Source organism: Phalacrocorax carbo, chromosome Z (genome assembly GCF_963921805.1).
Source record: "Phalacrocorax carbo chromosome Z, bPhaCar2.1, whole genome shotgun sequence".
NCBI lineage: Eukaryota > Metazoa > Chordata > Aves > Suliformes > Phalacrocoracidae > Phalacrocorax > Phalacrocorax carbo.
This window is the reverse complement of record NC_087548.1, coordinates 77,821,367-77,839,570: the sequence shown is the minus strand read 5'-3', so window position 1 is coordinate 77,839,570 and position 18,204 is coordinate 77,821,367. Positions and strand designations below refer to the sequence as shown.

Genomic DNA, 18,204 nt, shown 5'->3' with positions numbered 1-18,204 from the left:
GTTTCTTAAGTGCAGGTCAAACCTGAGGTCACTTTTCATGGCTTTTTCCCCACTTCCTCAGTCTTCTACCACAGCTTTTCTATAGCATGTAGAAGGTGATTGACGGGATCAGACTCATTTGTACAAGCAGTGGAATATTAACAGGTTCGAAACACATGAAATTTGAAAGTTAAAGTTCACCGAGAGCCTGATTTTCAGCTGGTCTTTAACTGCAACTCCTTTTTTTGAACTTGGAGTTTGCCAGATATAAACATCCTGTGCCTGATGTTATGGTCAGTTGAGGTCCAGGTCTCTTGTCTTCAGTCACATCGAACAATCAGGGGAGGGTTTTCCAAATAGACTGAGGGTGGCCTGACTCAGCTCCCCCTCTAATTAACTAATTCTCCCCATTGCTTGAAGGAATGTGGAGTGAGTCCACACTGAGTGCATTTAAACTCTGCCATCACTGCCAGTGAGGTTGGTGGGAATAGTCCTCCAGCCCATAACAAGGACAGGATTGCAATCTTTATAAGCAAAATAATTTCCAGGACATGTAGTCTTTTTGACAACAATTTCTTGAAGGAGAATAGCAAGTTTTCCAAATGTGGCTTACTGAAATACTGTCCAATCATACTAATTTTTTTTCCAGTCTGCCTGACATATTTCACATGTAAAACAAGCCAAAATGCAAGACTGTTATATTCAGGAGATCCCTGGATAGTATTTATATTGTTGGTACTTCTCCTGTTTGTAGAGAGAAAGAATGATACCTCAGACTTATCCTTTTCCTCTTCCTCAGATTTAGATGGGGACCAGCGAGCTAATCTGAAGCTTGTTGAAATAAAAAAATCCTCACAGATTTCCAGCAGGTCATTAGGTTTCATGGGCGATCAGGTTTCACAGCGCCTGCTCCCCAACAGCAATCACATTTAGCTCATCACAGTAATACTGGCTATGCTTCTGAACGTGAGCCAGTATTGTCCTACACTGCTTGGAAAACGGTTGGGTTTTTTTTTTACATAAAGTCCCGTCCCCTACATAAAGTCCTGAATCCATCTAGGGCAAGGAGACAGGCTAGGTGATTCTTCAGAATCCTTTTTAGCCTAATTTTACAGAATTAAAGCTTCTGGTAATGCCTAGAAGTATACCTTATTGGATGCAGGTGCTATGCAATGCACAGTTGCTCCCACCCTCTGCTAGTGGGTGTGTGCCCTGATCTCAGCACTATTATCCCTTTCTCTCCCCAGAAAATATTGTGTTTGGGCAAAAAATACGTCAGGTGTCTTCTGAAAGTAGAAGACCTGGAAGAAAATAGAAAACTCAACTTCTGCATATCCTTTTTGTCCAGTTCATTTGGAAAGAAAGCGTTACTTTGAGCTCTGGGAATTATAATAATACTCTGTCTCTAGATAGTGAGGAGAGGGACAGGAATTTGCAATGTGGTGTCCTGCAGCTCTATGGCTGGTGGTTCCCAGCTGACAGCATGGCTATATCTGGTGTTAGCTGCTTTTGTAACCTCAGCTCTGCCGACTGCATGGTGACTTTCCCAAATCAAATTTTTATCTAGAGATAGAAAAAATGGAGACAAAAAACCCAAAGAAGCCGTGCCTATGATACTGTGTTGTGAGGATGATATTAGTGATGGCTTCTGAAATGAAAGGTCTTTCCCATTCTTTTGTTCATTACTGGATTTTGTTTGTTTGTTTTTAATTAAGCAGGAAAACTTTTTTTAAAAGCAAATTTAACATGCTGTGAGTATGGGGACAGAGTGGCTGCAAGGTTAGGACAAGCAAGGAGATTTGTAACACAATCTTTAAAACATGACACAAGTTTCTGCATGTCACACAACATACCAGATTCCTCTGGCATCTGGCCAGTCACGTGCCATCCCAGCACATGTTAGCAAAGGGGACACTGGCTTATCAAAGAGAAAATGGTCCTGGACACCGAAATGGGGCCAAAAAGAGAGAGAGGGAGAAAGAACAAAACAAAATTTAAGTTTGTTCAAGAAAACAGTATAAAGCTGTCTAATACATTTTATGTGAAGTCAATGTGCAAGCAAAATGCATAGTACAGCTTATGATTCTGGTTCCTTATTCTGAAAACTAAAAGCACTTCACCCAGGTGATTTTCTTGAGTCTTGCAGTTTCTCACTGCCATTGGTAATATGACCATGTTTGGCAAAAAAATTTTTTCAGATGCAGGGAGGAATGGGACGTGGGTACCTAATATGACATATACACAGCAAAGGGTACTCTGGAGGGACCTGACTGCTAGCACTAGAGATGTTCTCTGCATAAGGACAAGTTTCAGGATGGGAGAATGCAATCAGTCCTTAAAGACTGGAGAAAAAAAAAAAAACCACAACAAAACCTAGTTCTGAAAATATATTTCTTCAACAAAGAGATTTAGCAATTTATTCTGAGCATGAAGTCAAGGTAGGAATTAAATCAGTGCTAAGCTTGACCTTTTAGAATCACAGAGTTGTTCTGTTCCTTAACAGAGATGCTATTTCTCATTTAATGAATGTAGCACTTGCTGTGCCACCGGTTTGCCACATTCCAGATAATTTAGGTTTTTCTTTTTTCTGTAGCGGAGCTGCTTTTCCCAAAGCAAGTAAGTATTTGATTTTCATGTGTGTGGTGAAAAATTATGAGTTCTTAATTCCTCAAACACTGCCGTATCAAATCTTGGAGGGAGGGGGTTTTTGGGGGTTTGTTTGTTTGTTTGTTTTTAGATCTAGGGTTTGATTAAGAATAGTGTGGCAACCTATCCAGAATAAATATGACATGGTAGACAAGTTGATGCGCTTTACTTCTCTTTCCCCTTAGTGGAGAATTTTAGGTGTTCATCTTTGAATACCCTGTGATGGGCATGATGCAGCCAGAACCCCAACCATAGAACCATAGAATGGTTTGAGTTGGAAGGGACCTTTAGAGGTCATCTAGTCCAACCCACTGCAGTGAATAGACACCTTTAACTGGATCAGGTTGCTCAAAGCCCCGTCCAGCCTGACCTTGCGTGTGTCCAGGGATAGGGCATCTACCACCTCTCTGGGCAGCCTGGGCCAGTGTTTCACCACCCTCATAGTAAAAATTTTTTTCCTTATATCCAATCTAAATCCACCCTCCTTTAGTTTAAACCCATCACCCCTTGTCCTGTCACAACAGGCCTTGCCACAAGATGATTGTCCCCATCTTTCCTATAGCCCCCCTTTAAGTACTGGAAGGCCACAATAAGGGCTCCCCGCATGCAAGAAAATGTATAGAGTTTTTGTTCATCACAGGGACACAACATTTCCTTCCTTGGCTTGCTCCACTCAGCACTTCTGCTTGAAAGAAAAAAATCCCCTTTTTGCAAGAAAACAGCTGAGCACTATTAGTTTCCCTTACATGCATATGGCCCAAATCTGCAAAGTACCAAATGCCTTCTGTGCTGAATTTGATCTTATAGAGATCAGATGTTGCTTATTAAAGGCCGGGGGAAAGCCTGATGTTATAGAGGTTCAAGGTCCTAATGTACTGGAGGAGGTAAGCAATGGTATAAGTTTAAGATGGAGTCTGAGGTTACAACATTCAATGCCCTGATTTCTATACATTTGCATTACCATAAAAGCAAACAAAACAAGGTAGAATGCTGAATCAGTGAAGTCTATTCCACTTCCCAAAGGACTTAGCCTTAAACCATGGAGGAATTACGTTCTCCACACTCCTATTTTGACTGCTGCTTTCTAGGGAACTCTCTCCTGCTGAAAAAGGCAATGAAATAAAACCTACAATAGGTCATCAACTTCTTGTGAATAAATACATTACCAAGGACATTCAATTAAAAAAGTTACTGACCTTACATAAATTCTTAACTCCTGGTTAATCCAGACTGTGACACCTAGTTCCAGGGTTATAAATAGTTATGTTACTTCATCAGCTCCCTTTTGGTTGATGTTATGGATTAATGTGCCATAATTATAGCTAACAGGGTACAGCCATTCCTTTGGATATTTAAAATGCACATTCAAGGTTTGTTTGACTTGTCACATGCTGTGACAAAATCCATAATGAAAATCCTTGTGTTTCCATCTGTATGACAATGAAAACTCTCATTATGGACCTGATCCTTCAAGTCCTTAAACACAGTTATAGGACTGGGAAAAGGACACCTGGGTGCAGTTGGCTACAGCCATTCTGAGGAAATCAGAATTAGTGTAGTTTTAGCATAAATAAATTACAGCCAAAGCCCCCCACCCTGGCAGTCCAGAATACAGATAATATGTAATGCTTATATCAGTGTAATATTTTTACTTAGAATGGTTATTAATATAGAAAATATCGATCTTTGCTCAAGTCCTGAATTTACTTTGTTATTTGTCCAAAGAGGTGTCAGCAGCCATGTATATTTGATTCGACACGGATCTTGCTATCTGGAATATATCTCCACGTGTCGGACCTACACATTATGTACTTAGCCAAAATCTAGACCCTGGATGATTTGCTGTTATATTAAAAATACTGGCAGGCCATTAACTACTGGGTTAATGCTGTGATTATCCTTCTTAGCTACAGAGGAAAGCAGGTACCCCAAAGAAAGACAAAGATTAAGATAAACAAGAGTCAATGAAGGTGCTGTCAGCACTGGAGCTATACTTACGTCAATAAGCTGCTGCTGATCCTTCTCGGACATATTAGTCAGGCTGTAGTACTTTCCAGAGAGGTCTCCTTTCAGCCCAGCGAGTGCGGTGACCACAACATTCTCCACCTCTCTCCGCTCTGCCCTGGTGCAGGCGGGAGGAAGGCTGAGGCCCCGGATGCTGCGGCCAGTACGCACCCGTGATGAGAGGACATAACGCTCATCAAATTGACCCTGGGTGATCTGAAGGAAGAATCTTCCATTATTTCACACACAGTCCCCTGCATTGTGCTCCACCATAAAAAAAAGCCAAATCCAATCATACAAAAAGAGGGGCACCTTTCTGCCCAGGCATGACAACCTCTCCATGAGATCACAGATACTCAGGATACCAGGAGCCCCTCAGAGTTTCAGACCAGCAGGTTTTTGTTTGTTTTTTTTTTTCTAGGAACAACAGGTTTCTTTGACTGAATGCATTTGGCAGAATAACCAGCTAGTACTTCATGGTCCAAAATGTGAAAGAATCTGTGTGGCTTTTGGAAACACGGATATTGGCAGAGGCAGGGGGCCAGGTATGGGATTTCCTTCAAAAGAGGAAAGCCCAAGAAGATGCTAAACCACAGTGTAGTTTAACTATGAAGGAAAAATTAAGCAGCAGGTAAGGTTTGATCACATGTATGGGCGTAGTGGAGCCGACTCCTGCTTTCATTCCAAGCCTTAGACTCACAGTTATCTGTAAGCTCATGAACAGACTGACACTGGCAAGTAAGACTTTGGCCCAGATGCTTAGTACAGTTGAGACTGATCCTTCTTCTAGGAACAAGCTGGGGATGCAACTGTCTTCCTGTTAGGGCCGTGAGTGGCGTTCCCACTTTCCTTAACCCTAAAATTACTGTCTTTGAAGTTGGATCAGGAAAAAAAGTACTATTTCATGCATGTCATCACTGTAAGAAGCAGCCCTGAACCTTTATTGTCTCATTATTTTATTTCAATCCTACCTTGGATGCATCCAGGTCCGTGTGATGCTTCATTGTCCGTGGATCATAGCCATTATGTCTCACTTTAATGACAGGGTCAAAAATCTCAGCAAACACCTATGAAGTCAAGAGAATCTAGAAAGAGTCTGCAGAAACACAGAAACACTTAAACGCACCAGTTTCAGCCACAGAAGTCCCCTGGCACAGGCTCCTGGAGGACAGATGTAAAAGAGGCTTCGCAAATGCAGATTGGGGTAAATATGAAAAAAGGGGGTGCTTTTGACCTAGAGAGTGCTCTGCAGTGGTTGCTCATCTTCACAACAAAAAGAAGGTGCAATTTCACCTTACTTAAGTGGCAAGTTTACTCTAGTTACCACAGACAGGTACTGGATGTGGTGGCAACCAGACTAGGTTTAAGGCTGTATTATCAACCAGAACACACACTCCGAGTCCCTCAGCACCTTGCCTCTTGTTTTTAGGTCATGCAGTAATACCCTATGTCTTCACTGCTATGGGATACTAGTCCTCGTTAGAGCCACTTGTCTCAGGTGTGTCAACCCCAATCACAAGCACACCTTCATGCAAATGAGGAGCGGGGCACATCTAAATGAGGAAACCAAACCACAGTCGCTGATAGTCCAGAACGCCAGGTGTCCCAGTCCATCTTCAGCAGCCCAGCATTTGGAATACTGTTAGGAGACTGTATAATAATAGGTACCATTGTCGGTAGACTGAAGGAACCAAACCACAGAGGTTAATAAAAATAAGGGTTTTCTTCTCTTTTCCTCTTCTCCTTATTCCAGAGTTCAATAAACCTGTCCATCCTAAAGCTGTGTATCTTTGGTTTTCATCATGATCCAAAAGCTGTGGCTTAATGATATCTGGCACTTCTCAGAAGATGTTTTTGCTTCACTTCTGCCTCTGCTGTTCCACAATGTAATTTACACATTGCCTTTATTTTGTGCATCTCAGGGTTGCATAGCTTTGCCATTAAACTAAGTTTAGTTGTAGGAGGGAGGGCAGCTGCTGGAGGCAGGTAGCAGCTGCTCCCAAGCAGGTACATTTTATTAACCTCAATTGCAGCAGAGGGGGCACCTGTGGTAACACCACCTCATGTTCATGCATTTCCTAGTGAGGAGGAGTAGGGAAAGTACCATCTTTATGCACATGGCCTGCCCCTTACACACTTTTCAGGATACAATTTATCTTAGAAATGCATACCTTACTGCAATTTGTCTTCGTCTAATGAGCTGTTGTGAACAATACCACGAAAACTGAACCAAATACAACAGTATTGTGGAAACACCTTACCTCATAGGATTCTTCATCACCTGCAACCATGCCCACAGTTTTAATGAAAGGGTGGCCAGGATTGTCAACCCCGGTTTGGATGCACTGGTCCAGGGTGTAGCCATTGGGAGTCATCTTGTCCCTCAGCCTACAGTAAATGGCTGGTGTGAGGCACTCAGCCATGCAGTTGTTATGTTTGCGGAGATCAGGATAGTCTGCGCTGAAGAGAAGAAAAATCCCAAGCAATTAATTTGGCACCTTCGAAGAGTAATCCTTGCTAGTTTATGAAGCTATTGAAGGGATCATGAGATACAGAGTACACAGCATGGTTTAAAAACTATAATTAGTTCTTGGTGTATATGTTGCATTGAGTTTTAGGAAGGGAGGAAGATTCAGGTCACTGAAGGTACCCCACATTGCACATAGGTGGGCCACCACAAGAACAGGCAATTGCAGATTTCTGTTAATTGAGACCATCAGGAAAATTAATCCTAGTGAGCTATGAAAGTGTACTAAGCCCCATTAAATCTCTGCTGAGACACTCTTATTCGAAATAAAAGAGGTCTAACATAGTTTTTTCAAGTAGGAAGGTAATTAAGTTTAGCTGAAGAAGTTCTTTGTAACTGAGGGCCTAGGTGCACTCACAGCTTAGTGGACATCAGTGGGCCTGTCTATCAATGTCAGCTGGGAATTTCATTCTTCTGCAATACCTGGGTTTGCTTTAATGACATTATTATTTAGAGAAAGCTGCATGGTGTAGTAAGCCATGGAAAAGAAAGATGTTATGCTTTAGCAAGGCATTTTTGCAACTAAGTCAGACCACATCTACCTTGTACTGGTAGTGATTATCTTTATGTACAACTCCGTTATTTCTATAAGAATATATTTTAACTAGGATACTATTCATTCACTACTTTAAAAAGAAAAAGGTCTGTCAGGGCCTGATCTGTATAATTATGGCCAGCAAAGTCAGCCTACAGAGAAGAAAGTCTGTAGTTAGTTTCTAATCATCAGCAGCCAGCCAGTCTGTAACAGAATTAGGAGTATTTCAAGTACAGCAGTTATATGGGAGATTTCTTTACTACTTGCATAATGAAAATACTTTCACATTTCCTAATGGTAGAGTCTGTACAATCAGCCAGTCCAATAGGTTGAGCTGCAAAGCTTTCGATAGCTGATGAGATAGAATAAGGACTAATATAGTGCTCTGCCTAAAATTGAAAACATTTCTTAGGCTTGTCATTGTTTGGCAATGGCTTTTTTTTTGAGTGTTGATAGTATCTCACGTCCCTGCTTTCTGGTCTTGAAGGCCATTTTTGGTGCTACCTAAAACTGGGGTTAGTAATCAAGGGTGCTGTTTTTCAGGTCATATTGCCCATGGACAGATACACAGACTGTGTGACCACATGAGGACTCTGCAGCTCACTATGAGGATCTTGTTCCTCCAAAGAGTGAAATGTTACTCCTAGCCCAGTTATCAGGGTGCTGTGCTCAGCTGACTGTCTAACCCCAAGTCCTTACCTTGGAGGGAAGAGTTTCTTTTTTTCCTGAACAGCAGCCTTCACATTTTGCTGGTTGAGGAGGTACCCGGTAGTTAGCACTCCTGTGCCTGCGGCTGCAAAGAGTGCAGTGGTTGCACGGCCGGCCAGGAGACGACAGAAGGTACTAGCCATTCCTCTCGGAGGATACGATGTCTGGAAGAGAAGACAGCCCAATGTCAACCCCTAAGTCCTCATGCAGTGCAAATGACAAATAAATTCTCACTTTAAATGGTAGCCCTGTAAGAGAATAAATTTATTTTTATTATTGATTTGCACTTATGTAGTGTGTTCAGAAAAATTGTTGGTATTTACATGTATTATTTCTATGCATGTATTCTTTTCTATTTAATTCTACTGGGATTATATCTGGAGTACAGGAGATCTTTAAGTCTAGCAGAGAAAATGCATGTTCTGTGCAAGTCTGAAGATGACAATACATACATTTTTTTCCAAGGATCAGAATTAAAGTAGTATTGCTGGTGACTGAGTTTCTCAGGAAGATATAACTCCTGTTTAAAGAAAGGACACAAATTCCAATTTGTGTCCCTGACAGAAGCTCATTCTTAAAACTGGAATCTGGTAAATCATCTTCGGGAAATGGGCATGGAAGATTTACAAGAAAACATGTCATTTTCCCCAGGATATGCTGCTTCATTTGTTATTCAAAGTTTTTAAAAAACCATTATTGTTTATGCAATCTTTTCACCATTCTTTTGGAGGTTAAACACCTCAACGCATTTGGTTTCATTTTCAGTGAAAAAAGTGTTCTGATTTCCAATAATTTTCATGTAGATCTGGGTTAGTTAATCCCAAACCCTGTACTACTTCGCCTTTTCCACTGCTGTCTAAAGACAGATTCAATCTGACATTTATATCTTCTTACTTGGTAAAAAGATCTCATCTGCTTGCATGGTTTTCTGATGCAAAGCAGTATCTTCTCTGAACTTTACTCACATATGTCAGATGAGAAACAGATATGTTTCAAGTTTGAGAGTCATTTGTTTCATGTCGTGTATCTTGTTTAAAGAATTTTATACATGAATTTTGTTATTCTGTCTCCTCCATGCCTTTGAAATTCAATATACATTTATCTAACTTTCCTTCCAGACAAAGGTGCTGACTGATCAACAGAACTTTCAATACTTTTTCACCGAGTTTCCCTAAAACAGAAATGGGGAGAGACCATACAGAGGGGGGCATTTATTTTTTTCTTCTCATTAGGAATACATTGTGACTTCCTCAGCTATTCCGAGTCCTCAAGAATTAGTTGCATTGCACTAGAGTATAATGAAGAACATGCTGACACCAGGCTGGGACAGGAGGCAGACAGTCGTTGCCTTATCGCTGCGAGTGGCTCCCCTCTGTCTAAGAATTTGTTTAGGTAAGAGTTGCAGGACAGGCTTTCATGACTGCAACAGGATTTCCCCCTCCCAAAATGGTGGGAGAACATTTGACTGTAAATCAAAGTCAAATTTGAGGTTTATGATGGAGGTTTCTGTGCTACTTCCTTTTCAGTGCAGTTAGCAGGTGGTTCTTGTGCCTTTTCACAGTATAACATCCCCATCCTACTGTCTGGAATTACTGGCTTATGACTAATCTGCACAGAACTGTTATTGTTATACCTATGTGTCTGAGAAACAATACATGTATTTTCATAGCAGCTGTATGTATTTATAGTTCTGTTTCACAGATGCCATCTTTACTGTGAGGAATTGGCTGGCAGTCAAAATCCTGTCCTAACCCCAGGCATTCATCAGTATCTCCACCAGCTTGGATTTTTTGGGAGCTTCTGAGTCCTGTGTCACTTTAAGGGACAAATCTGGTCCATACATCTGATAAAACTAGAGGAATCATGTGCAGTATATATTTAGAAAGAAGTGTGAGGCACAACGGTATCAAGGCTGGACTAGATGATCCCTGAGGTCCTTTCCAACCTGTGATCCTGTGATTCTGTGATTAATTATAATGCTTCAGAAATAACAAGAGCAGTGCAGCTATTGACTGCAGTGTGTACTGCAGCCTAACAGGTAAAGCTAACAGCCTCAGACAAGTCATTATCTTTAGCCATGACACATATCTGCTGGCTAGGCTGCACTGTATTGTTTGCTGTTTTCACATAACCTCCATTCCTTGCACTAATGCAATGTGACAGGGAAGTCCCATGTTTCGTAACAGCACCAATTGATTGACTGGCTGCGTATTTTTCTACCTTTGAGCCTTTTCCAACGATCAATGGATAGAAGCAATGGATAGAAGCAACATCCCAGCCAGAAAGTTATTGTCTGGATCAGCATGATACTTTGGTCTGAGACTGGAAGGTGAGCACAGCGTGCTCTTGGCTAGGCACTTGGCATTAATTTGTTCTGGAGAAGGTGAGAAGTACGTGGGAGCTCTGCGAGGGTGAAGGATGCTAGAAGCTGCTCCCTGTGATTTCTCTGGGAGACAAACCATGCTCACTGAAGTTTTTAAAAGCTAAAGGTTGTTTAGCTGCTGATTCAGTGCTTCTTGTATCCTTTGAATTGCCCTTAAATCAGCTCTTGGATAAGAGAGGGCCCGATCCTGAGAGCATCTGGGCAGGGCAAACCTTCTGCAGAACGTGGCATGCAAACAATACCCTGGGTGGCTGCAGTTATCTTGTCATCCTTGTCTTTCAGGCTGAACTACACTGTGTGCCTGAGATGTAGGGTTGTAACAGAAATCACAGCCTGTGAACAGAAAGAGGCACAAACCACCTGGAAAAAGAAATAGATGGGCCTGGGGGAAAAGGCAAAGACTCTTCCCTGATAACTCACAGTGAAGGCTTTGTGCCATGGCTGATCTGGGAAATACAGGGACATTTTACCTTACTCTTTCTGCTGAATGAGTACAAGTATCCCCTCCTTCTATTTATGCCTGTCTTTGACTGGATGTGCAATACCGAGATTTAATCCCTAAAGCAGATCCTCTCAGCATGGACAGTTTCATTGCCCCCTCCTCCCTTGTTCAGGCAGCATCAGTAGTTTTCTCACCCTGTCAGGGTCTGATACATTAAATGGGCTTTTGGGTCTTTTGGGACAGAATGACTGACTTTTGGACACCTGATCAAAGGCAGATTTTATGCTCATAAAATTGTTTTCCTTTCTGAGTTCTGATAAAGTCCCATAACACAAGTATTTTTCTTGTTGGCAATGTTATCTTCTATTGTGGCTGCGTGTCTAGTCCCCCAGGACATTCTTGCCTCGTTGGATCACAGGAAAGGTTTTCCTTACCCTGAGGCAGGCTTTAATTTACCTGACAGATGCTCCTCTAACAGCTCTTAAAAGCCTCCAACACTGGAGATGCCACACAGTGCGTAGGTTAACTACCTAAAAAAAAAAAAAAATCAGAGTAAGATAGGCTTTTTTCTTTTTTTTTTTTTTTTAAACTAATGTCTAACTACACATCCCTTGTTACAGTTTAAGAATTTAAGCCCAGCACTCCTCAGCCTAATATTTCCTTCCCCAAACTTTGCCATTCTGTAAGCAGAATTTCAGTTTCTGTCTTTACCAGTAAGTGCCTCAGCTTTTTAAACCCAGTCACTCCTGCAGAAAAGGTGACTCGGCTGAGAAGGTGACCTGCAAGCATCAATCATAGCATCACGTGGCTGCTGCCTGCAGGAACTGGGAGACGACAGCTGGCCTGATCTTCCGCTCCTTAGGTAGGACCTTCTGTCTGCAGCGTGGCATTGCCATCGCAGGGACCATCATTTGTGACTGTCAAATGCAAAGGGTCTAGGGGAACATGAAAGTTAGAATTTCTTGTGAGAAGAAAAACATCATCTGGACTGCTGTGGAAAGGGGACTGTAATTTTTTTTATCAAATGGTGTAACTCCTAATTTAATAAACACCTCTTGCCACAAGGGTGGGCTATAGTTCTGAATATAAGTGCATGTAATACTGCAGCACAAACTTGAGTCCATGTTAGCCTTGCACAGATAGTCCACATACAATCAAAATAGCACAAATAGTCTTGCACAAAACCTGGTCTTCAAGTTCAGCAAAAAAGTTTTTACATAATGAGTGTGCATAATGAATAAGACAGTTTTTTTGACAAGAAACAAGACCATTTTGTTTTGTTTTTCTTTTTTTCCCCCTCAAAAATAGCATGATTTCTAAGTAATGTGTTGCTTCAAAACAGACATTCCAAAAAGATCTATTTTATAAAGAGTCTGAACAGAATGATCTCAACCTAAAAAAAATTATCATGAAAGCTGCTTGTCAAATCTGACCTCAAATCATTAACAGATTCATCTGGTTTTTTCCTCACAGAAAATGTAAACCTGCCCTAACAATAAGTTTGCAACATTACCACCTCTGTGGATTCAGAGAAATGTAATTATTCCAGGCAAAGGTGTTGTTAAAGGTGTAAGGTTTTTCTAAGAACACTTTACCAGAAATACCATGCTGTGATTCAGGTTTCACTGCAGTCTATCCTTAGGCATCCACTGTAGGGATTTTGCTTTCATGGGGAAATTTAACCACTGCACACTTTTCTTTTGTAGGCGCTTCCTAAGGGTCTTCCCTCATGCTCACGATGATAGAAAATGCATTTTCTTGTAGATGCCTAGAGTGCTACCATAGTGCAGCTGGGAAGGGGAAAGATTAATTTTTCAAGATCAGAACTTTTGTGATTACTGGTTTTAACCCTTGAAAAGGAATCGGGCGCTTGCATGTGCTGATCAGGTGTGCTGGAGGGAAAACACCTGCTTTAGGAAAGCATCCATCTTCCATTTAAAACTACCTAGAGTGTGGTCCAGAGAAGATAAAGGAGTTCCAAGGGTTAATCAACCTGAGTTAAAAAACATAAATAAATAAAACTCTGTCTTATTTTTGGCCTGCATTTGTTTTGTCTTCAGTTTGAATTATTGGTCTTTGTTATTACTTTTATCAGTTTGTTGTAGAAATTTCTGCTCATTATTTGTCCACGTGTAGGTACTTAATGACAGTCACATTTTATGTCTCGCCATCAGATTTTAATAATATTTTCAAATTTATTAATTGATCTTTAGCTCTTCCTTGAACTCTTTCCATTTTGTTTCATCCCCAGCATCCTCCTGATATGTCCTGAATGGTCCTGTCATTCCAGTAATGGTTGTAGCAGGTCTCCAAAATGGAAGCGGCAGAGCATCTCTGTGTCTAAGGAATAGCTTTTGCATTTGGAAATCCTATCAGCCCCTCAGGACCACAGTGGTTCACTAGAAGTGCACAGCATGGTCATTGCCTGCCAAGTGCTGTCCCCTTTTGGGAGTCACACAGTTCTCTGAGCAGTGGGTAGGGAGTGATGACTGCAGTCCTCAGCACAGCCTAGGCAGCTTCCTGATCGGAGCAGTCAGGGAATTATTTCTGCTACGGACATAGATACACTTCCGAGTAGGATTATGTGGTGGGGTTGTCTGCAACAGCAGGAACCTGGTTAACTTAGGTCTCTATCAGTCCTGTCATTTTTTTCTACTCTTACTTTCACTCTTCCTTTAAACCGGAATGCTTCCTAATAAGCAGAGAAGTTTTCTCCTCTGTTGTAGTATTGTGAATGTGCTGCTAAAATATTCTTAAATGGTTCCCAATTATCATTTAAGGTTTTCTACTTAAAAATTCTTTCTCTGCTAAATGGTTTATAACTGCACCAACCTTGCAGAATTTTCAAGTTCTTGCAATGCACCATAAGCTACGTGTGAGTTTGGCTTTATTTTGGTAGCACATATGACAGAATTAGCTGCGTCTAAACCTGCACTGATCTGTAGTTCTGTGAACATCTTCCGTTGTCCAAATGAGGTCTGATTTCTATGGTACTAGACACAACATTTTTTTTGAGGTATAAAGCTTAATAACTTCATTTTAAGGATTTTAGTGAGATTCTTAGGATTCATGGCATGAGACCTGAAGCCTGTGTCACTCAGATAATACTCTGTAACTCTGATAGCAATACAGCTGTTTTTCCAAAATGTAGTGGATAGGCACATTGAGAGTCAGAAGCTTCTTCCTTACTAATTTCATAATGTGGGGATTTCAGCACATGCTGTAAGAAATATTCAGAGATGTGATCTAAACTGAACTGTTTCATTGTTGGGGTATGACCAAGCTGGAGTACCATGTATGTTCTGTATGCAGCTCAGCAGAAGCTGACACATCAGGAGACACAACAATCCAAAGTGAATTAATGAGAACTGTTATTTTGCAGTAGGGAAACACACATTTGAGTGCTAGCTCAAGTCGACAGATTAGGATAGCACTGATCTTGTTGCAGGCTGATGGAAAGAAGAGCAGGTGGGGAATATCAGGGAGAGAAAAGCATGAGCTTCTCAAATCCCTTAGCAGATGGCAGAAACACAAAAAATGGCCCTCGTGAGCATGGTGGTACCAGCATGTGCTGTAACTGGGAGGGTGCACCTGCTTCTGCTGCACATGGCATCACTTGGGTTTGGCTCACCAGTGCTCTAATGTGGGTGCCAAGGTTGCTGGCTCTCATGTGATTGTCCTGTTGAAGTCATTTATCTCCCACTTTTCCTTGTCACGGTCAGGGATGATCTGCTCTACTGTCACCCAGGACTTACAACTTGTCTGTCTTACTTTCCTGTGCTGGTAGCATGGTCTTCAGCAGTGCCCACAACTGGGCATTCTTTAACTGCCGAAGGCAGAGGGTAAGATATACATCTCAGCTGGTATCAGCATCAGGTGGATTTTCTATGGGTAAAGTGGCAGGGAAGGTTTTTCTTTTTTTCTTGTTAGTCAAGTGTGCTGCAAAACACTTTGATAGCTCCCAGTATTTATATCCAACATCTTTACAAAATGCTTGGACATCTTGCCTTGCGCATTTTCTGCTTATTATATTATTCTGTTCACACTTTGGATACTGGCTTTGCCTCATGATAACTAGTTAAGATGTCTTTTGCATCCCTCCAGCCTTACGCATGTCTTTGTCCCAAGGGCAGTCCATGGAGCACAGTGCAGTGGCTCTGAGAGTGGAATTTGACACTGGCAACAAATCCTTTAAAGTTTTATTTCCAAGGTCATTTGTGTTATCACTTGGAGAAAGCAAAAATACTCTTGTACAGAAGAGAAGAAACACAGAGCAATTGGCTCAGAAACAGTTGCTGTGTATATTCCATGCATAGGTTCCCTCCTACAGTGAAGAGTTTTGATTAATTCCTTGCAAGTCACCTTGTGGAGCAGTGTCTGCAGTGGTTAATTGTGAGGGGAGTAAATGCAACACTGACTTAAATTAACAGCCACTAAGCTGTACAGCATGTACAGCATGTAGTGTTAAGTGTCTGCAAAAACAAGGTTTCTTTATGGCAGAGCAAAATAATTTCCATCCTCTCACCACATCAGCTCCATAAAGGGTAAACAAATTCAGGGTCAAATTGGCATTGCCTTTTCCAAAGCAGTATTCCTATACGCCGTGATGACTTATGGCCAGTGAATCAGCAAAACCTGTCTGAAAGGTCATGATCTTAGAGGTCATAGCCTTTATCTCTGCTGTCCTCTAAGACATGCTCAGCTACCTATAACCAGCCTTCAGGACATTTATGTCCTGCCAGGAGTGTATTTTGGGTTTAAAACTGTATTTTAATAGAGGTATCACCTACCATGCACAGAAGGCAGAGACAAAAGCCAGCAATAAGATTTAGTGGAAGTCACTACTGTAAATCTGGTGCTGGATGAGAAACAGCCCAAAGGACTGCAAGTATCATCTAAAGTGGAGGGGCGGTTTGAAACCACAGTTTGAACCCCAGGCTGAAAAAAATTTGAGAATGCCAATTTCTGGCCTTAAACCAGTTTTCCCTCTTATTCACAATACAGCTAAATTAAAGCCTCTGTTAAAGGTGAAGGTACTCTCTGGGACAAATACAGCTTTTCTATAGCAGGTTTCTCACCAACACTAAAAACATCCTTCTTTTAAGTCAACAACTTAAGAAAACTCTGACATAGCAAAACTCCCCTTGCTGCTCTGGCCAGAGGCTGCAGAGGGTCTCCAGGAGATTTGATTCATAGCTACCACCATGCTTGGACTGCCTCAGCTGTGTTCTGTTGCACACAGAGCTCCTGTGATCTGCACATATTTGAAGCTGTTGCATCCCCCTCTGGGAACTTCAGAGGCGAGTGAATCATCAGAAATGCATAAACTGCCTCTTTACCCCTTAAGAACTTAGGAACTTTACTACTAGTTTTAATATTTAAAAAATAATACTTTTGTTATTAGTTCTTTAGTTACTTGAACTTCTTTTAAGGAGGAAGCTGTCAGGTCCTTTTTTCTCTTAATGTATTTGAACACAGGTATTGGTTATCCTATATTTCACACTAGGCAGCACCTGTGCTTTTAGCCAAGGAGGGAAGGAAGGTACAAGGGTTACAGTGACATTTCTAGAAATAGAACTAGATTAAATATTTGAACCATGTCATGGGTGGTATTAATTGCCACACCATGTGATTCTGAGCGACATTTTAGAGGAATGGCAGAGCCATAGCTAAAGTTCACACAGGCTCATAATCACAAATAATGTATACGGACATCCTAAACTGTTACGCTGTTTAGCTAATGGTATCACTGCAGAGAGCTGGACTTTTACGTGGTGGAGGGAGAAAGAGGCTGGTCTTTTCTATTTGAGAACTAATTTCATTGAGTCATCCTTAGCTTGAGCTAAAGCCTACAGATGCCAGTGGAAAGTTTTCTCTGCCCATCTATGGAAGTTTCTGGCACCTTAGAAACATCTGCAATAAATGTCACAAATGACTACATGCATGAGACACCATTTTTAGATGCCCAGAAAACAGCTTACATTGCTCTTGGTTTGCTGTATCACTCTACAGGTTCATAGAATAAGATATAAATTAAAACATTAAATCTCATAAAGCAATATTGGCGGGGTTTTTCAGTTTCTCACAGCACACTCTGAGCAAGACTTGAACCTTTCTGACTGGTCTGGGTTTAAGATAAAGTCTCTGGAGTGCAGAAGTAATGTCAATGCAGACATCAGTCTAAATGCACCTTAATCACAGCATGGAATATCTCTATGAAAAATAAACTAAAATTCAGTTTCTTTCTCCTTGTAATGCCAGAGGTCAGTGAACAGTTACAAAAATCATCTAATAGTCTGGGAAAAAAATCCCAAATATCAATCTATGAATAGATTCGTATCAATAGAGAAGACATGGAAAAGACTCTTCATAGATTAGACAACTACTCCTTAGTAACCACCCCTTAGAAACAGCATGATTTTTTATTTCTGTCAGCTGTAGGTCTGACCCATCTGACTCAACCTGGTGAGAGTCAGAAGCCCAAATTCTCCTACCAAAGCCCAGCCAAGGTGCCGGAAGTCCTTGCCCTTCTGAATTGATCTGACACTATTTTACAGTATAAAACCCTCATCTCCACAGTGCAGAGAGCTACAATAAAAATCACAAAAACCATACTGAATTAGAGGTGTTTTCTCTGAACTTGTTACACATCTGCAAAGGGACTTGTTTTTCCCTTACTTAAACTGTTACTTAAGGGTCAGCATTTGAATCAGCTGCACGGTGGTCTGACACTTTTTTTTCATGCACCTAGTAGTTATGTGAATCAATAAATTATAACCAAATTACACCACTGCCTGTGGTGCTTTGAATTAATTTTTAATAACCCTTGTATTTGAAATGCTACCATTTGAGGTGAGAAAAAGCAATATAGGTAGTTAAACTGACCTTGAAGCCGAAGGTAGAGACGTCCTGCTGCCTGCAGCGAGCCCAGAGTGCAAAGGGAATAACAAGTTGGTGTGCTGACAGGAGCCCAGGTAATA

The 18,204-nt window shown here is 41.2% G+C and overlaps 1 protein-coding gene across 1 annotated transcript in view; it reads right to left on the bottom strand.

Moving 5' to 3' along the window:
* The window catches only part of CKMT2 (creatine kinase, mitochondrial 2), a 25,954-nt gene extending 7,750 nt beyond the window's left edge, over nt 1-18,204 (bottom strand). Inside the window, exons 1-7 of the mRNA XM_009503349.2 lie at nt 18,110-18,204; nt 11,681-11,754; nt 8,391-8,563; nt 6,891-7,089; nt 5,601-5,696; nt 4,624-4,845; nt 1,833-1,918 (exon numbers count right to left, since the gene is read on the bottom strand). Of these exons, the coding sequence (XP_009501644.1) occupies nt 1,833-1,918; nt 4,624-4,845; nt 5,601-5,696; nt 6,891-7,089; nt 8,391-8,542 (755 nt within the window). The 5' untranslated portion in view covers nt 8,543-8,563; nt 11,681-11,754; nt 18,110-18,204. The remainder of the gene's footprint in view (nt 1-1,832; nt 1,919-4,623; nt 4,846-5,600; nt 5,697-6,890; nt 7,090-8,390; nt 8,564-11,680; nt 11,755-18,109) is intronic.